The sequence below is a fragment of the Ambystoma mexicanum genome, chromosome 11, assembly GCF_040938575.1.
Source record: "Ambystoma mexicanum isolate Mex_15411 chromosome 11, UKY_AmexF1_1, whole genome shotgun sequence".
Classification (NCBI taxonomy): domain Eukaryota; kingdom Metazoa; phylum Chordata; class Amphibia; order Caudata; family Ambystomatidae; genus Ambystoma; species Ambystoma mexicanum.
In genome coordinates this window covers 549,832,266-549,850,741 of record NC_090934.1, presented here as the reverse complement: position 1 = coordinate 549,850,741, position 18,476 = coordinate 549,832,266, and the positions used below count along the sequence as shown (strand labels likewise).

Sequence of the window (18,476 nt, the reverse complement as noted above, 5' to 3'; positions counted from 1 at the left end):
TTATTGGTATAAGACAAATGAGGGATGCTTTCAGGGGAGGCAAGGAAGAAGCTGAAATGCTAGAAAGGAATGAGGGGATTAGGAGAGACCCTGACCAACTGAGCCAAGAGGCATAGGAGCTACCAGCCCTCTATATAGCAACAATAGGGAGCTTCACGATGACCAAAATGGTACAGGTGATAGACTAGAGACAGGAGAAGGTACAAAACAGCACCACTACACCAGGGAGCAGGAAGGACAGCTTGGAGCTAGTAAGGAGAGATGCAGACCCAGGGGAAACATTTGAGTAGAGAAGTGAGCGGATGCCAGAAAGTCCATGCTTCTACTACCAAACTGCACTAGGGCCACCAAAACCTCCTGGCAACTGAACCCCTAACAAGTCAGGCAGGCAGGAATCTCCATCCAACAGAATCCATGCCTTCGTAATGAATCTGGGCGTGTAATAGGTTTGTAAAAAATGTGTTAATGGCAATGGTGAAATAAGGAACAAGTTAATTACCTGTAACTGTTCTCCAGCATGGGTCTGGCATGGATTCAAATGCTCATGAATATTCCCCGTCAGGCTGGGAATCCGCGTTAAAAGAAAAAACAGTTTCAGTTTTGTTTTGTCTCCTATAAACCAATCACTGAGCTCTGGGTCATACTGCCCCAGCCAATGACTGCCCTTTACCCAAGCCCCTCCCCAGGCAGCCATCTTTAGATTTGGTAGCATGTAAAGTGGCAGTAAAACCAAGAGAAGAGCCGCAGAGGGGTAGGCGGGAAGGTTCGCATGTGAATCCATGCCAGACCCATGATTGAGAACAACAGTTACAGGTAAGTTACTTGTTCTTTCTCCAGCATGGGGTTTAGCATGGAGTCACATGCTCATGAATAAAGAACAACATAGCAGTACACACATGCACAACCACGGGAGGTGGCAAGGCTCAACAGTAGCAATCTCTTACCTCCTCACCAGGCTCACCTTCAAGCGAAAAGGTTCTGCAGCACTGCTTGGCTGACTCTGGACTCCTCCCTGGAATCCCCGTTGGCGCAGTAGAATCTTGTGCAGGTGTGCATCAACCTCCACGTAGCAGATGTCCAGCAGAGGCACACCAGACAGGAACGCAGTCGAGCGTTCTGGTAGAATGGGCTCTTGGACGGCCAGGCAGAGGTCGGTTAGCCAACGGTGACAGGGAGTGATACAGCCAGAGAGCCACCTGGGCATGGAAGCCTTGGACAGCCCCTTCCCAAGGTTCACAGGACCAAAGTTCACAAAAAGCTGAGAAATTTTCTGGAAACTCTTTGTGTGGGCCACATCAAACTGAAGCGCTCGAGCCACATCCAGCAAGTGCAAAGTCCTTTCAGCAGGCGACGAAGAAAAAACCCAGGTAACACCAATGGCTCGATGAGATGAAAGTCCAACGGCACCTTGGGCATGAAGGAGAGGTGTGTCTGCAGCACCACCCTCATCCTGTGGAAAGTCAAGTAAGGTGGATAGGGCCTGGATCTCACCCACTCGTCGTGCAGAGGTGATGGCCACGAGGAAAGCCGTCTTCCACGACATAAACGTAAGCAGAGCTGTATACATAGGTTCAAATGGGGCCCCCCCATGAGCCTAGTCAGCACCACGTTGAGTTCCCACGCCGGGGCCGGAGCCTTCACGGGTGGGAACAAGCGTAACAGTCCCTTGATGAATTCCTTGACCAACCGGTGCGACCACAAGGAGGGCCGTCCTGGGGATTTGGTGTAGCGGGAGATAGCCGCCAGATGTACCTTGATGGAGGCGTCAGCCAGTCCCGATTTAACCAAAGATAGTAAGTACAGAAGCACCTGAGGGGCTGTGACCCTCGGAGGGTTGATCTTCTGCGAACAGCACCAGGTCGCCCTGGCGAGTACCTCCCTGCAGTTCGCCACGACCTCGTAACCACCGAACTCTAATGCTAGGCCTTCAGGTTCAGCAATCCCGGATCGTGGTGCAGAATTGCACCGCCTTCCCTGGTGAGAAGACCCGCCACCACTGGCAGCCTGAATGGCGGGAACGGCGACATGCTGAGAAGGTCCGGGTACCAGATCTGCCTCGGCCATGCTGGTGCGACGAGGATCATCTTGCACTGGTACCGTCTGAGTTGACTGATGACTCGAACTAGCAGCGGCAACGTGGGGACCGTGTACAAGAACAGGCCTTCCCAAGGGAAGGAGAATGCTTCCCCCATGCTCTCTGGCTGGGGAAATCAGCTGTCGAACTTCTGGCACTTGATGTTCATCGCTGTCGCAAAAAGAAGATCGATATGGGGATTGTCATACTTCAGGAACAGGTTGTCCACTTGATCCTGCTGAAGTTCCCACTTGTGGCAAGAGTGCAGCTCCCTGCTGAGAGAGTCTGTGATGGTGTTCTTTACTCCCGCTAGATGGAAAGAAACGAGGAACACCCCCTGGTGATGGCCCAGTGCCACAAGAGCTGTACCTCCTTGGAGGGCGCTGGGGATCTGGTGAACCTCTGCTTCCAGATGTAAAACATTGTGGCGATGTTGTCCGTGAAGACCATCACCACCTTGCCCTTGAGGGATGGTAGAAAGTACCGGAGGGCCCAAACACTCCCTGTAGTTCCAGAAGGTTGATATGCAGTATCTTCTCTTCTGGTTGCCATAGTCCGCTGGCGTGAAGACACCCGGTGTGGGCTCCCCAGCCTTCCAGAGAGGAGTCTGTCGTGACCATCTCCTGGTATGGCGGGCTCTGAAAATCCATGCCTCCCACAATGTTGGAGCGCACGCCTCACCACCTTATCGCTCGACGGAACTCTTTGTCGAGCGCGATCTTGTCCTGAAAGCTTCTGGACACCTGGACCCAACGCGCGTCAAGGAACTTCTGGAGTGGACACATCCACAGCCTGCATAGCCGAATCAGGTATATGCACGACAACATCATGCCGAGCAGCACTTGATGGTACTCACTGTGGTGATCTTCAGTGCCAACAACCATTGCACCTTGCCCAGGATGGCTAGGATGGCCAATATCCTCTCCTCTGACGGAGCTGCCACGCAAGCCACTGTGTCGAACCTGGATCCCAGGAACAGGGCGTCCTGGATACCAGGAACAGGGCGTCCTGCGATGGAGTCAAGCATGACTTTGCATAATTCACTGAGAACCCCAGGTTCTTCAGCTGTCAGACGGTCCAAGCCGTGTGATCGACGGCAATGTCCTCAAACTTGGCCTGGATGAGCGAGTCGTCCAGATAAAGGTACACATGGATCCCTTGCAGTCACAAAAGGGCCGCCACCAGAGCCAGGCATTTGGTGAAGACTCTGGGCGCCGACTTTAGTCCGAAGGGGAGCCCCTTGAACTCGTAATGCTGCCCATGGACGACAATGTTTTGCGTATATGGGAACGTGGAGAGTACGCGTCCTCTAGATCCAACGACAACAGAAAGTCTCCTTGCTCCAGCTGGCTGAGCACGTGCTGCACAGTAACCATCCGGAACTTCTCGGACTTGATGTACTTGTTGAGCCGTCACAGGTCAAGAATGGGCCTCCAGCCCCCGGTCTTCTTTCTTATGAGTGTATCTGGAGTAGACTCTGGAGCCCCGGAATCGCTGTGGGACAGCTCTATCACCCCTTTTTGTAACATGGCCCGTACCTCCAGCAGCAGCTGAGGGACGTGTTGTATACGAGGACACTTCTGCTGAAGCTCCAGGGTGTGTCCGTGGGCAAGAGCATCCAGCACCCAACAATTGGTGGAGATCGTCTCCCACATACTGACGAAGTTAGCCAGCCAGCCTTCCACCAGGGGGCATGGGTGGGGGGCCCCAACATCCAGGCTGGTTCAATCTTGCTTGGAGGTCGACGGGCTGCCTTGCGGCCTCAAACGAGAATGGCATTCACAGCCGATGGCCTTGAAGCGACCCCTGTTGGCTTCCAGGGTCGAGGAGCGGGAGGGTTGACGGTAAGAGGAAGAGCCCCCGCCAAAACCCTTAGAAGACCAGATAGACTTCCCTCCTGAGGAACCAAAGAACGGTTGTCATTGCTGTAGAGTGCCTAGGGCACATGCCGTCTGCGTGTCCGTCTCTATGACCTGAAGGGATTTATTAACAGCCTTCCCGAACAGGTTGTCCACATCAAAGGGCATGTCCAAGACCCTCGTCTAGATGTCCTGTCTAAAGGTGGTGGCCTTGAGCTTGCCACGACGGCAAAGGCAGACGCTGTTTCCCTTCTAGCGGAAACCCATGTCCGCAATGTCCAAGGCCATTGATGACGTGGTACGACGCCACCTCGTCTTCTTGAAGGATCTCCAAAGCCTCTAACCGCTTGTCATCAGGGAGGAAGTCCAGTAGCGGGGCCAATTTAAACCACAGCTCCCGGTCGTATCCGACTACGATCACAAGTGTGTTGGCAGCCTTGGTCGGCGTCACCGCTGAGTAGATAACCTTTCTACCCACAAAATCCAATTTCTTACCCTCGTTGTCCGGAGGGACGGAAAAGGAAAATGCTGAAATCTATGATTTCTTTGTGGCGACCGCTAAGAACACAAGAGTCCAGCGACGGTTGAGACTGTAGGCACTTGGGTGCAGAGTCTGCCACCCTGTACTTTTTCTCTAGCCGGTCTCTCTTCGCTGGGGCTGTCGAGGGGTTCTTCATCAGAGCCAGCCCTTCATCCCAAATATCATCTAGGAGTGGGACCGAAAGGATGGTCTACCTCTTTGCCTCCCGGCGCAGATATAAGAAGCCTACCTTCTTCTTTTCCTCCGGTGTGAGCTGGAAAAGCTCCGATGCTCGGGCGATCATTCCATGGAAGGATCCTACTTAGTCCGGTGGAGAGTCCATGGGCGGCAGCGAAGGGAGGTCGCCCATCCCACCGTCATCATCCTCATCATCATCATCATCCTCCTCATCATCCTCATCATCATCATCCGTGCCCGTTGTCACCATGTCAGACTCTGCCTTCCTCGGGGGAAGAGGGTGGTGATGGGTGGCATTGAGGCGTGAGATGCTTCCTCCTCTTCTTGGCGGGCGGTTCCCCTGGTGTCAACGGGGTGGCCGGAGCTGGTGCATGGGGAGCGGAGCGGGCGGTGGGGCTGTCAGCATTCTCTTCTGTACCTACAACACCAGCGTGTGGAGGGTCGAAAGGATGGCCAGTGAAAGGTCTTTCGGCAGTGACTGGGGTGTAGGAGCGCTGGGCCCAGGTCCCACGCCGTCTTGTGGGCCTTAGTTGTCTTCATAGACGGTATCCCCTTTGTCACCGCCGCCGGCTCTGGGGGGCGATTCCACAACACTCATCGGACGAAGAAATGTCCGTTCCTTGGAGGCCTTCACCCACCCCCCTTTCTTCAGGTCCTGAGGGGTCGGTCTCGGGCTGAGGTCTCGCATCCTCTTCTCTGGAGTGTTCTCAACTAGCTTGCTCCTGGGAGGAAGAGACACTCTGGCCGTCGTCGGGGTAGCTCAGACCGGGTCAGCCCCTTTGGCCTTCGAGAGTGACGCCACCACCAATACAATGAAGGGTGATGATTTGATTTAGCCTGTGCCAGCCTGGTCTTGCTCGTCCTTCTCCTTCACGGCCAGATCAGACACCTTGTCCTACCTGGCCTTCTCCTTCGGGGCTGGGTTGAACCCCTTGTCTACTTTGGCATTCTCCTTGGCGGGTAGGCCGGACACCATACCCTGCTTGGCCTTCTCCAGCGTCCCTCTCAGCTTCCCCGGGGTTCCGGACTTCCTCTTGGACGAAGAACGAGAGTGGTGACTGGAGATCGATGCAGATGGAGTCGACGATCGTGCCCTGACCATCGCGGGACCCGCACCAGCGGCAACCCCGACTGAAGTGGACTCATGGTGCTTGGCCTTGTGTTGGGCCCCTACAGGTGGGGCACCCTCAAAGGACTTAAAATCCTGCTCCGGTTTGCCGAATCCGTAGAGGCATGCCCCTGGGAACCACCCGGAGCAGAGGCCTTGGCCTGCAGCCACGACTCCAACCGTTGGTTTCGATCCTTCATCGTGCACTTGTGAAGCCACAACAAATCACACAATCTTTTGCGTTGGGTGCAGACAATACAGACACTGTGAATGTTTGTCATCCATGTACACATTCTGCAAAACGCAGCTGGAGCAAAGCTTGAAGCGTGAAGTGCCGTCCTTCTCATCCAACATGATCCATGCAGTGTAGGCCTGAATAACTTCTGGAAGCTTCCAAGAAGAACACAACAAAATCAGCCCTGGAGGGGCGCTGAAAAGAGCCAAAAAACAGGTCCCTGTTAATTGGAAGGATAATCAATGGAGCACAGAGGCTCGATCGACCGAAAAATCAAGTTTTCCTATCAAAAAGTGAAAAAAACGCAGAAAAGGTCAAAGAGCAAAGCGCAAGGACTCCCAACACTTGAACATGCGGTAAAAATCTGAAATCGGCTGCCTGGGGAGGGTCTTGGGTAGAGGGCAGTCATTGGCTGGGGCAGTATAACCCAGAGCTCATTGATTGGTTTATAGGAGAAAGACAGTTCAGAAACAAAACTGAAACTGTTTTTTCTTTTACCGAGGATTCCCAGCCTGACGACGGGGAATATTCATGAGCATGTGAATCCATGCCAGACCCCGTGCTGGAAAATAGCTGGATACAATTCAATTCTGAAACCCGGTTCCAAGAATGGGCTGATTAACAGTCTCAGGCTTGCAAACATTGGGCCCAGTGATCTATTGAGAAATCTGGGAGCTCATCATCCTATCAATTTTGGAAATGTTTGTTTTTTTCAAAATTACCTTTTGGCTTTTATAGCTCCAAGTGAATAGTTTAATATTCATTTGCATCTGGTGTAATGGGATATGGGAACTTTGATGGTTAAAGCTTAAAAATGAAACTATGATGAGATTATAGTTTTTACCAAGTTTATTAAACTCCTGATTCAGTCAATCTCATATATATTGCTTTCACCGATTTTCCAAACATAAGCCCTTTAACTTTTTCATTTAAACGTAAGCCTTACCATTAACATTTGGTTGAATTTGTTACACAAAACACCATAATTAAAGCTGGACAGGCTTTAAGTACATTTCTGTGCTAACAGTTTAATAAAGAACAGTAAAAGATAGAAGGGCTTTCCATACCTTGTTCTCAAACTAATAGAGAAGGCTTCAGTAAGATGCTTATTATTAACTACAATTATGGTTTTCGGCTACACATACGGTGATCAAAGAAGGGAAACATATTTGAAGTAAACACATTTGTTGCATTAGTTCTGCAGGTAGCCAAACTCATGCTGCTCGGCACTGCCTTGTTTCCAAGATGGACACGTTGCCCCTGAGCTATCCGCCCGGCCCACAAACCTCTTCCGATTACAAATCCTTGTTGTTCCAAGCCAAGCATCATTGGTAATAGGCTCCAAGTCTTCCTACGAATGTCCTTGTACGAACTTTGCTATTGACGCTTAAGGAAATCGGTCATTATCACCGAGTTTGGTGGATAGTTTCTATTAGAAGAAAAAACAACTGTCAGGAATCTGCACTGCGTCCACAATAAATTGAAAAAGTTCCTTTAACAAAGAGATCAGTTCATCAAACAAAGTGTTATAGACCTTTCCAAACACGTAATCCGGCCATGATACGTGCACTTTTTCCCTTCCCGCTACCCCTGCACTTGCGCGATATGAATGACACCTGGCCTAGTAGGATCGTTGTATGTCTTTCCCCCTTGTTCCCCCCTCCCTGCCTCGTCGCGCCTTGAAATACTTGTGTATAGGCGCGTTACAAATGCCATATCATATCATGCAGCTTTCAACCTTCACTGCCTTCCTTTTGCTCTAAGAGGCAATTCTTTTTCCAGTCCTCCCAATTTTGACAGCCCTATCTTCTTTATGCTCAGTGAATCTTGAAATGTAGTCCGATTATCTTGTTTCCTCCTTTTCTGTTGAGTACATGGTTATGTAATATCTCATAAAATGTCTCATTTCATAATGACGTATTAATAAAATATTAGTTTCTCATTCTAATATGCTTTTGTTTTATATTTCTTTTGATTAGCCAGGAAAGCCAAATATTTAGTGATCTGGTTAATTCATACATATATATCTTGCCAACTGTTTTTCAGCTTTTCTTAAAAAATATTTTCTTTCAGTAATTCTCATGCTTGTCCTTTCATGCATTCAAAGTATTTTTTCAGTTGAAATAAAAGATTTTCATTACACTAATTAAGTTCAAAAGCAAATGCTGGAGTCTTTTCCCCAACAGTTTCTCCGGATAGTACGCGTTACATTCTGAATAGCATTTCATTTGCTCCTCGACATATGTAACAAAGTCTAAGTCTCGAAACACAGTTTTCTCTATGCTGGGCAGAAACTCAAAACATTTCTATTTGCACTTGTTATTTCTGAAACTGCTCTTTGATTGGATATCCAAATAAGAGTAATTATTTATTATAATAGAAACATTGTTCAATTTCGAGCCTACTATTAGCTCTATCCTAAAAGATTATCTGTATATGGCTCAGTAAAAAGAGTGCACTCCTTGCCCTTTGCAAATATTTTATCAAAAGATGTTTGTTCAAATATTTTCTTGTGATATTCTAGCCATGCCATGGGTTTATCTCAGTTTGTCCTGTTTTATGGCCGGTGCTGGGTTCATCCAATGATGTACAGGGAGATTGTAGTCTTCTTCCTACCATTAAGATCCGGGAAGTTGGGCCAACATGGTTAAGCACACCATAAATTCCCACCGTAAACATCTGGTTATCAAGTTAATTCTTTATCATTATCCATCAGCCATCATTGGTCTTATTTTCTCTGGTAATGTTAGGAGAGATATATTTTTTGGTGACTATAACTACACCTTTTATTGCTCCTTAGCTCATTCATGCATACATTTTATTAAAGAAAAATGTCTTATTTTTAATAAACATGCATGTTCGAAGGACAATACAATATTAAAACAATTGCAATACTTGCTGCTATTGCTAATATTATAAAGATGTCTTCTTCAGGCATTGCATAGGACAATTGAAGCAGATGTAGCTAAAAGGTCTTAGAAAGGGACTATGAGCTGCAGGAATCTAGCTATACAAAAGATTGGTTTGCCCAATAAACATGTAATTCTTGAAAGAATGTATTTTTGTTTGCTTTTCAAAAAACATCCTGTGTTTGACCAAGCTAACATTACTCTCCCCCTACTTCTGAAAATATAAATGATAGCTTATGTGTTGCACTGATAAGGTGTGGATATAATCAAGTTTGGCAAGCCTCAGATATACGATGAAGCAACAGATTGCCTTCATTAAAAGAGGTTCCTGCCTCATACATTCTCTATGGAACAAGAGATGTTCTTCATTGAGCTTTGTCAGAAAACTGCTACCATAAGCATTCCCTTCTGACCATGTGTTTTCCAGGTGGTTTCACACAGAGGCTGACCGCTGTGGGGACTTCATGTGTGACTTTTACTGTATAGCACACTGTGCAAACTGGCTTGCATTTCAACCACTGCATGAATTTAGTGCTCATCAAATGGTACTGGATTCAGAAAACTATAAATGCCAGATCAATGCAGATCAGCATGCTGTTACCTGACAATGGCTTGCCTTAGCTATATCATAGGTTTGGCGTTCATGCAATTATGAGATGACAAGCCATTTGAAAATGGCCGCTGCACAGACTACTGCCCTTCTGTGTGACCAGCATCCTCCTGAACTAGCCCCCTGCTTCGTGAGTTCGGAGTGGTTGTCCTCAGATGAAATGGGGCTTCCTCTTTAGTCAGGAGGCGAAGCCGGCCCATTTCGAAGGCCCACTTCAAAGGCCTGTAGAGCCTGTCTTGGCCCCAGATGGAAAGAACTGCACTGATGAGCAGCCTCATGCAGCACCTCCACTGCCAGCCATGAAGCCCTATGCAATGGCAAACCACTTCAAAATGGCTGCCACACAGACTACTGCCCTTCTGTATGACCAGCATCCTCCTGAACCTGCCCCCTGCTTTGTGAGATCCAATTAGTTGTCCTCAGATTAAATGGCGCTTCCTCTCCTGAGCTGGGAGGTGCAGCTATCCATTTCAAAGGCCTACTTCAACGGTCTGTAGAGGCGGTCTTGGCCCGTCCATGCCTTGTCTGCCGTGCCTGCTGTCACCATGTCCAACATGATTCCTATAATCTCACCGACCAACTTTGTGGATGATCTCCCTGCTGACACTGTTACTGCAGTCCATTTTCAAAACACTTTGCAATGGCGAGAAGAGTGCCTGCTCTTCATCAAATTGCAAATGTATTGTGCATCATATTTCTGTTACCGCACTACCTGCAATCTCTCCACCCCGATGCGCTTTCTACCTGCCCTTCTCTGTGCTTCTGAAGTCAATTACAGCCTGCCACGCGAGCCACCTCGGTCCCAGGATTCCCATCTGTACCAGACTATCCCAGTGATGGCGCCCCTCCCGCAGCTCACAATCCCCCCTATGCCAACACATTCACCATAAATGTGCGAACTGCTACACTGCTCGCAACCAGCCCCAACATGCAGATCTCATGCAAATCTACCACTTCCAGCCCAAGCCCTGCTCAAATCCATTCACCATGCTCTCTCCATCCTCAGCAGTACTAAACCTCCCCTTCGCACCTGTCACTTGGAGTTACCTCACCCTAACCTATTCCTACCACCGGCATGTAATCAACATGCCCTATCTTGTGCAGCGTTCCTTCTGGCTGCTCCCACCACTACGACAAAGCAACCACTGACGCTCATGCCTACCAGCTCTCCACACCAGTCCCCTTCTACAGATGCTCCTACTCCCTCCCCCTTCCTACCTGTCCTCGCACCAGGGCTGTCTCCACCCCACCTACCTACTCCAGTTTTGATCCATCCGATTATCAAGCATTATCCTGAGCCTCACAAGCCCGGTGTGATGCCTAGAGTCCTCTCACCCAATAACCCAGGGTCCATATGCTGCCTGAATTCTTCCACAGTTGTCCCCAGGTCACCCAAGATGCCCAGCCCCAGCCCAGCTGGTAACTCCCCCCCTCCCAACGCAAGGGGAGCAGCACCAATCGCTACATATGAAGCCCTAGCCTCAGCAGCTACAGGCTGAAGGAACTGCACACGGCACATAAATGGCCTAGGCCCCGAGCCACTTCAACCCTTAATATGCTACCCCTCACTACCATGTCAGGTCCACCAGGCATCCATGCCCCCAGCCAGCTGCCCACCCTGAGGCAACCATAACAAAGGACCGACCCAGCCCGGAGTGGGTTCACCCAAATTACTTTGGTTCCGCAGCAGAACATTCTTTGTGTTGCCCCATCCTCCAAGCTTACCATTCCCTCAGTAGGGTCTTGTAGACATGCTAGACTCAGCTACTGCACTAGCTGCTCCTCCTTATCACCTTCCAGGGAGATGCAACGGTCTCCCAGCACTCCAGCAAAACAGTTAGGATTTCTGAATTGTGCACCAATTAATGTATGCTATTGAATGTTTATGACCTCGTACTGGACCACCATCTTGACATCCTAGCCAACACAGAATCCTGGCTTAATCACACCTCAGGCCCACTGTTTTCCCTAGTCATCCCACCGAACTATAGCATCTTTAGAGCAGACTGCCTTTAATGCCCCAAGAGGAGGTGTTGCCCTCATCACCAAAACCTCTCTACAGACCAGATACACACCCATCCCCACCACTGCTGAGTATGAAATGTTGCTACTTAAGCTTACTACCAATCCCCAATCCATTTACAATCTGCTTTTGCTTTACCGACAACCCAACAGCCCTAGACGCCCAGACCTCGATATCCCCATCCTGACCCACCCCGCTCATTAAACCAACAACCAAATTAATTGTTCTAGGCAACCTCAACCTTGGATTTAATGACGATTCAGACCCAAAAACTACTGTGCATTAGTGCTTGCATTGGAAGACATGAACTTCACCCATTTGATCGACTTGCCTACTCATACTAAAGATCGCACCATGGACTGGATCACCACTGCTAATGCCACCATTGACATCTCCTTCATTTGTACAGTACTGTGGTCTGACCACTCCCTTATACATTTTAGTCTCACTCACTAAACCACCCATAGCTCGCCCACCCACACTGAGCCCAATACTGGTGCACAATACCCATAAACGGACCCACTCTCTTGGCATCGCTGAACCCATGCAATCGCCCATTAATAAGAATCCCCAGGACATGGCCAACCTCTACCATACGGGTCTCCTCCATACCATGGACATGCATGACCCGATCAAAGCCAAAACACCCAAACCCCACAGAGGATCTTGTTACTTTACCAAGGAAAAAACAAGCTCTCAAACACCTGTGCAAAAAGCACCCCTCCCCAAGTAATTGCCAATCTTTCCCCAACACTTCCAACACTTACAAGAAAGCAGTAGTCACCTTCAAAGCTAACTCTTATGATGCTAGAATTTCCAATGTGGGTTCCAACACTAAAGTAGTATTTACCATCCTTAGAAAACTTGAAACCACCATTCTCACAAGCTCCCTTGTGCACTACTATACAAGATGCCCCCTCTCACAAAATAGAGACTGACAAAATCAGAGCTAAAAAAATATATTCTCGCAGCCAACGCCCCCACGCAGGTCATACCAGGGCACCTCACTCCCTCACCCCCACCCTCGAGAGGTCCACTGACCCTCTCTTCCGCCACTCCTGTTCAGTCTAGTCTCCCAAGCGCAGGTCCTACCTACCATCCTTTTGCTAAAGCCCTCTAACTGCAAGGGTGATACCTACCCCTCACACATTGTGAAGCTCTGTGCACCTACCTTGACACCCATTATCACCAACTTTGCCACCGCTTCTTTCCTATCAAACGAAGTCCCTCGATCTCACCATTCTGCTCAAAATACTGGACCGCCTAGCATACGCAGAAGGTCAACAGTTCCTGGAGCAAAACTAGCTGCTCGGTATGAGAGAATCAGGTTTCCGCCCAAAACATAGCACAGAAACTGCCCTTCTTGACCTGAAAATCCATATGGATCATATCCATGACTCAGGTAACCTAGGCATCCTCCTTCTATTAGATATTTCTGCAGTGTTTGACCAAGAAGACCAGGACACCCTTTGTAAACACCTCACCCATCACTTCCATTTCTCACCATAGGTGACAACGTGGATAAAATCATTCCTCAGTGAACGCATTCATTGGCGATGCTTCTAGGGACCCCATCCCTGTTCCAATAGGTGTACCGAAAGGCTCTTGCCTTTCACCCACACTCTACAACACACACACCACGCCCCTATTCAACCTCCTGTACTCCATGGGGATCATCTACACCAACTTTGTGGATGCCATCCCTATCTCAGGCAACTACCCTTCTGACACTGTCCCAATAAACAAAGTATAGAGCACTTTACAAACATTCTGAACTCTGATAGTACATCTATCAGTCTTTCAGTCTTAGCAGAGCTATTCAACAGTAGAGAAGTCTTGCTCAATCGTTTTATGTCAGTAAAGCGTTGTGACATGGAAGCCAGAATTAGAGCGTATCCTTTCTGTGCCCAGTGGAGTATTACCACAGCTATTGCAACTCCTTTGCACGAAATCCTCACACCCCTACAGTCATTTGTAGTGACCCATCATCATATGTACCTCTCATCGTGTATGCATTCATGAAAAGTGGCGTGCATTGACTTTTCTTAAGGTTCTTGTAGGCGGGAGGGCTGCACAGATCACGTTCTTCGATGTCGCATACAAACAAGTCTTCGGGCTGAAAGACAAAAGTGGCATTAGGACTGATTGCAGGTATTGCATGCATAACCAAACCAAAATGAAAACTCAGGGGTCTATTTTATCGTTTGTACAACTTCGGTGTAGAATATTTGTCAATACATCCCCACTGCTGAATGTTTTTTGATTATTGGAATGGGCACACGACTAAGTACATGGGGTACGCTATCAAAGACATCCATAAACCATAGAAAAACATTACACGATAGCTACGAAGTTCACATTCAAAATGTATCAAACTGCCAAAATACAACATTGCCATGTTTGAAGAAATCAATCACACCAAATGTCACTATGCACTTTTAAAAATATTTATCATTACATCAAACCAATGAATCTGGAAATATTATTTCTGTTCAGCAATTCAATACCCAGTTAAGAGCCAGAAGTTAGTCCTTCCCCATCCTTAGACACATACCAAAAAGCCATACCCCTCACTCTTGAAGAGATTTATGGGTGATGTATATAGTGAATCTTTGAAAATGCTTTGGGTCCCAGGCCACAGGCTCAAAATCTGTCATCCTTGGAGCTGCACATAACACTACAAATATCTGTGCCACTGCAAGGAATTGTATTTTGCATATATTCATCTGTTTGCACACAACCTTGGGAGGGAATCGTACCAAAATGTCGCCCCCGCAGTCACAGAGACTTTGGGGGTGCACAAAAAGAGGGAGACATTTAATGCGCCCAAGAAAAGCCGGGGTTGCAGAGGTGTCCCCCGCTCTACTTGGGGGCCGTAACAGGAGTCGGGGGTGTCCCTCGCTTACCTTTTTGTTAAGTGGGGGACAAGAAAAAAAGAAAAGATTTTTAAAAAACACCCTGCAGCGTTAGCTCTTACCCACGTTACTGGGAGGAGCCGATGCCGCCGGGATAAGAGGGTGTGGGCCGCACTCACAGAAGTGTGCCGCCTTCAAGATAAGTGGGGTGAGTGGGTTTGAAAGCAAAATGCGGGCCGGGGTATGTGGGCACAGTGATCTATCTGATCACTGCACTGCAATTGGCGTTGACATTTTCATTGGCGCAGTCACGGGCGGCGCAGTGATCACAGATTCCCTTGGGAGCAAAGGAGCCAAACGGTCCAGAAAATTCTGTGCAAGAGGAAATGCTACATTTCTCAGTCTTCTCAATATAGGGTGGTAGCTGGAAACCTATTCCTTCCTGGCTGCGCTAAAAGAATGTTGCAAAGTCTTGTTATTACTACGAGAGTGAAAGACCGTCTAAGAGCAATCCACTTTGGCAGAGTATAACCTAGTATTGCACACCACTCAATTTGTGTGTGGAAAACACAGTTTTAGGATGACCATGCCATGAATTATAGTAGCGTGATAGAGTCCCATTCCTATGGTCAAGAAGTGCCGACAGAAACTCCCGGGGAACGGGAGAGGTCACCCACAATGTGATGGTGTGCTGGGGTCTGGCATGGTGGCTAGCCCAAGGTCTCTGCCCAATTCCTGGCTTCTGCACGTCTACTGGAAAAAAAACAGACGGATCTTGAAATGCAGATTTGCCTGGGGGCTCTCATGGGTGCACGAATCCCATGTGTGAGCATGGTCCATTAGCCTTCACAACAGAGAATGAATAGCTACATGCGCTTGGGAGCCCCATAGCTTGAGAACAAGTAATCCATGCCTCTTCCCATGAACAACCATTAGTAAAGGGACTGCGAGGACACGTGGTGCAGGATGGCAGCCATTTGTGAATCAGTCAGCTACCACAAAGGGGTTGTGTGATACCAAGATTATAGCCCATGTAGTTATGATATCAGGCAGCAGAACTGCAGGCCGATCAGACTCCATGAAAATGTCCCAATTTATGCCCGGACTGGGGGCAGCACTGAATAGCAGACCAATCTCAAAGTCTGATCAATTGAGCCCTGCAAGCGCACTCGCTCTAACCTCCAAATAACCCAATTAACTGGGGTAAATCACCAGAGTTATGGGCATTTGAAGGCAGCTGGATGTAGTTGACTGAAGAAAGGAGCCAGGAGAGAACTGAATATGAGGAAAGTGAGAGCATGGGGAAAGGGTAAGGGAAGAAATTAGGATGAGCAAGGCAAGGAGAATGGAAACATCAAGACGCAGGAGGAAGGTACAAGATAATAAGGTTTAAGAGAAGAAAGATCAGGAGAAGGAAGGAAATCAGTTGGAGAGGAGGAGAAGTGGAGGGAGAGAGAAAGAAAGAGGTGAAGAAACCAAGTGGTTGACAGTGGGATTCAGAGAATCAACTCAGCATCTCCAAGAAGGCCATCAGACGGAGATGATGTCAAGAGGATGAAGGGAGAACAAGTGGGGCTTGACAATGTGTCAAAATTCCAGGGCTGAATCAGCTGAAAGCCTTCTGTCACGCGCCCGTGTTGGCATTTGTGGAGGAGGTGGGGGTGGTTTTAATGGGTCGCTACGTTCTGTCAGCGCGGATTGTAGCGGTCTAGTCTTTTCTGCTCCCTCACGACTGCCGGATAGTACATAGTCTTCCCCTTTCGGCAGCCTGTTGCGTGGCAACTCAATTAGCTTGTTTGGATTGCTAGACGCTAGTTTTCCTTGCATTTCGTTTGGCTACTTCGAACGCCTTTTGTGCCTTTTTTCTGCCCGCTTCCGGGTGTCTCCCTGCTTTCACTTCTGCTGTTTCTCTCCCCCCTCCCTTTTTACAGTGCTACTCTCGCAGCTATTAAGTGCGTTCCTTCACACCGCGTTGGACTTGCATTTTTATTACACTCTCATGTCCCTGCTGCACACAAATGCGTGCAGGGGCAGACAGGCACGCCAGGACCCGGAAGCGCTGTTGGGGGTGAACGGGCGTTTGTCTGCACGAAGGGGGTTTGGGAGATGAAACCCCCGTTTATGGACAAATCCCGCCAGAGAGGTTGTAGGAGGGGGTGGGGAGTGAAGAAATGTTGCATTTTCGCTTTTTGTAGGCCGCCTAAAATCGGCCTGAAGAAATCTGTCTTTTTGTAAGGCAACCTACAAAAAGCAAAAAAAAGACATAGAACCCTTCAAATGTGCCTGAGGACAGTAAAAACCGGGTAGAGACCTGAGCCTGTAGTTTTGGAGTGAATGGGCCCTTCAATAGATTTATTGGAGTGAACTGGAGCTAGGTTGGCAAGAGTTTGGACTAAACAATCCCCTGTCAGGGAATTCCTTAAGAAAAGTCGGATTATACACGTCCAAAATATCTTCAGGACTTTCTTTAAACAGGGGTTCTCCTTGAAATACAGGATATAATTGTTTGTACCCATCCTTATGGGCAGGCTGGATTGCTCTGCTTTCAAAACTTTTACTTGTTCATGGAGCTTCTATGGAGTGTCTTTTAATCCACGAGTCTTAGACTCAGCCTATCTCTTTGTAGCTTCCGTATACGAGTCAAGATAACTGTCTCACTCCCTATGATAGTAAGCAGGGTAGGTCAGGGAACGTTGAGAAAATCCCAGATGGTGTAAGGAAGCCAGTCATAAGGAAACATCATTAGAATAAGACAGCTAACGGGCAGATAGGTGTCCCCATTGGCAAGAACCTAACATCTGTTAAGGAGGCCTGGGCTAGGAAGGAGGTAAACCAGCAGGAAGTAGAGAGTGAGGGACAGCCCTCTTGGCACATTCCCTAAAGCATCCACTGGGCACTGAAAATCGCCCACCAGACCCACAGCCAATCTGTTGTAAAGTTCCAATAAAGACTCTTCGGATGTACTACCATCTCCAGAGTGGTTACTTGTGACAGACGCTGTCAATCTCAGATTGTTCTGAGTCAGTTTCAAAGGTTCCCTCCTCCTCCTCACCTGAATTGCTGGAACTTTGAGTAGGCAACTTCTTTCCTCCTCGGATCCGGTAATCCTTTTTTTTTTTGGAGGTATGGTCTACCTCGGAGGGAAGCCACAGTGACCCGATACCGTACTGGCAGGCCTGTGACCTCTCTCCCGGAATATCCAAGGTAGGGGAAAAGCCTTCTGTGGCGTAAAAAAAACCCTAGTCGCTGATGGTAGAAGCAGGAGAATTTGATCCAAAAGGATATCAGTGGGTGAGGTAGTCACAGAAAGGTCCAGAGACGGGTAAGTGTGATGGTCAGATCCTGAAGAAAATCTTCCCAGGAGGTTGACTACCTCAGATGAAGAGTACACTCAGAACCCTTTGAAAGAAGCAGAAATAAAAAGGTCCTACCGGCAGCAACAGACGCCAGTGAATCTGAATAAATAGCCGGACCCAGAGGATAAGGCAAGCGATCCAGCTGACCACAGTGGAGAGAATATGAGAGCGCTGTAGCGCAAAGGCAAGGAGGGAGAAGCCAAAGAAGAGAAAGCAGGCGAGGCGGGATCGCCATCTTCAAGCAGCAGAGGAGAAAGATGCTGAAGGCAGCGGTGGCGAGGGAGAAATCCTGCCACGAGGCGGACGGGCTCCAAGAGGAAGCAAAGACAGAAAGAAACAGAGCAAGCAAGGGGGTGGGGGAAACGGCCAAGCCGCAAGGAGAAAACAGAGCGTAGAAGCACCCAAAAGAGAATAAAGACCTGGGTTGCAACGCGCCGACCGTCGGGAGGAAAGGAAACGAGTATCTCGCGGCAGTGGCCATCTTGAAAAAGACTAGACCGCAGATGCGGAAGCGTGAAAGTCGTAATGGAACATTCAATGGAGGCGCGTCCTCCAGCGATTCCACAAGTGCCAGTAGCCTCGGCGCGTGTCAGCCGCCCCGTCACAGGAGGTTTTTCAGATAATCATTATACAAGAATTGTTTGTCGATTCAAGAGAATATCTCTTCTCCCTTCCTTTCTAGGAAATAACTGTTTAAACCATTCATTTTGCAGAACTGGAAAAGGAGAC

The 18,476-nt window shown here is 48.5% G+C and overlaps 1 protein-coding gene across 9 annotated transcripts in view; it reads right to left on the bottom strand.

Annotated features, from left to right (window-relative positions):
• Positions 1-18,476, bottom strand: part of APIP (APAF1 interacting protein) — a 1,110,572-nt gene that overhangs the window by 188,020 nt on the left and 904,076 nt on the right. For all 9 annotated transcript variants that reach the window (XM_069623369.1, XM_069623365.1, XM_069623368.1 and 6 more), the window contains one exon: positions 13,535-13,652. In XM_069623369.1, the coding sequence (XP_069479470.1) occupies positions 13,535-13,652 (118 nt within the window). The remainder of the gene's footprint in view (positions 1-13,534; positions 13,653-18,476) is intronic.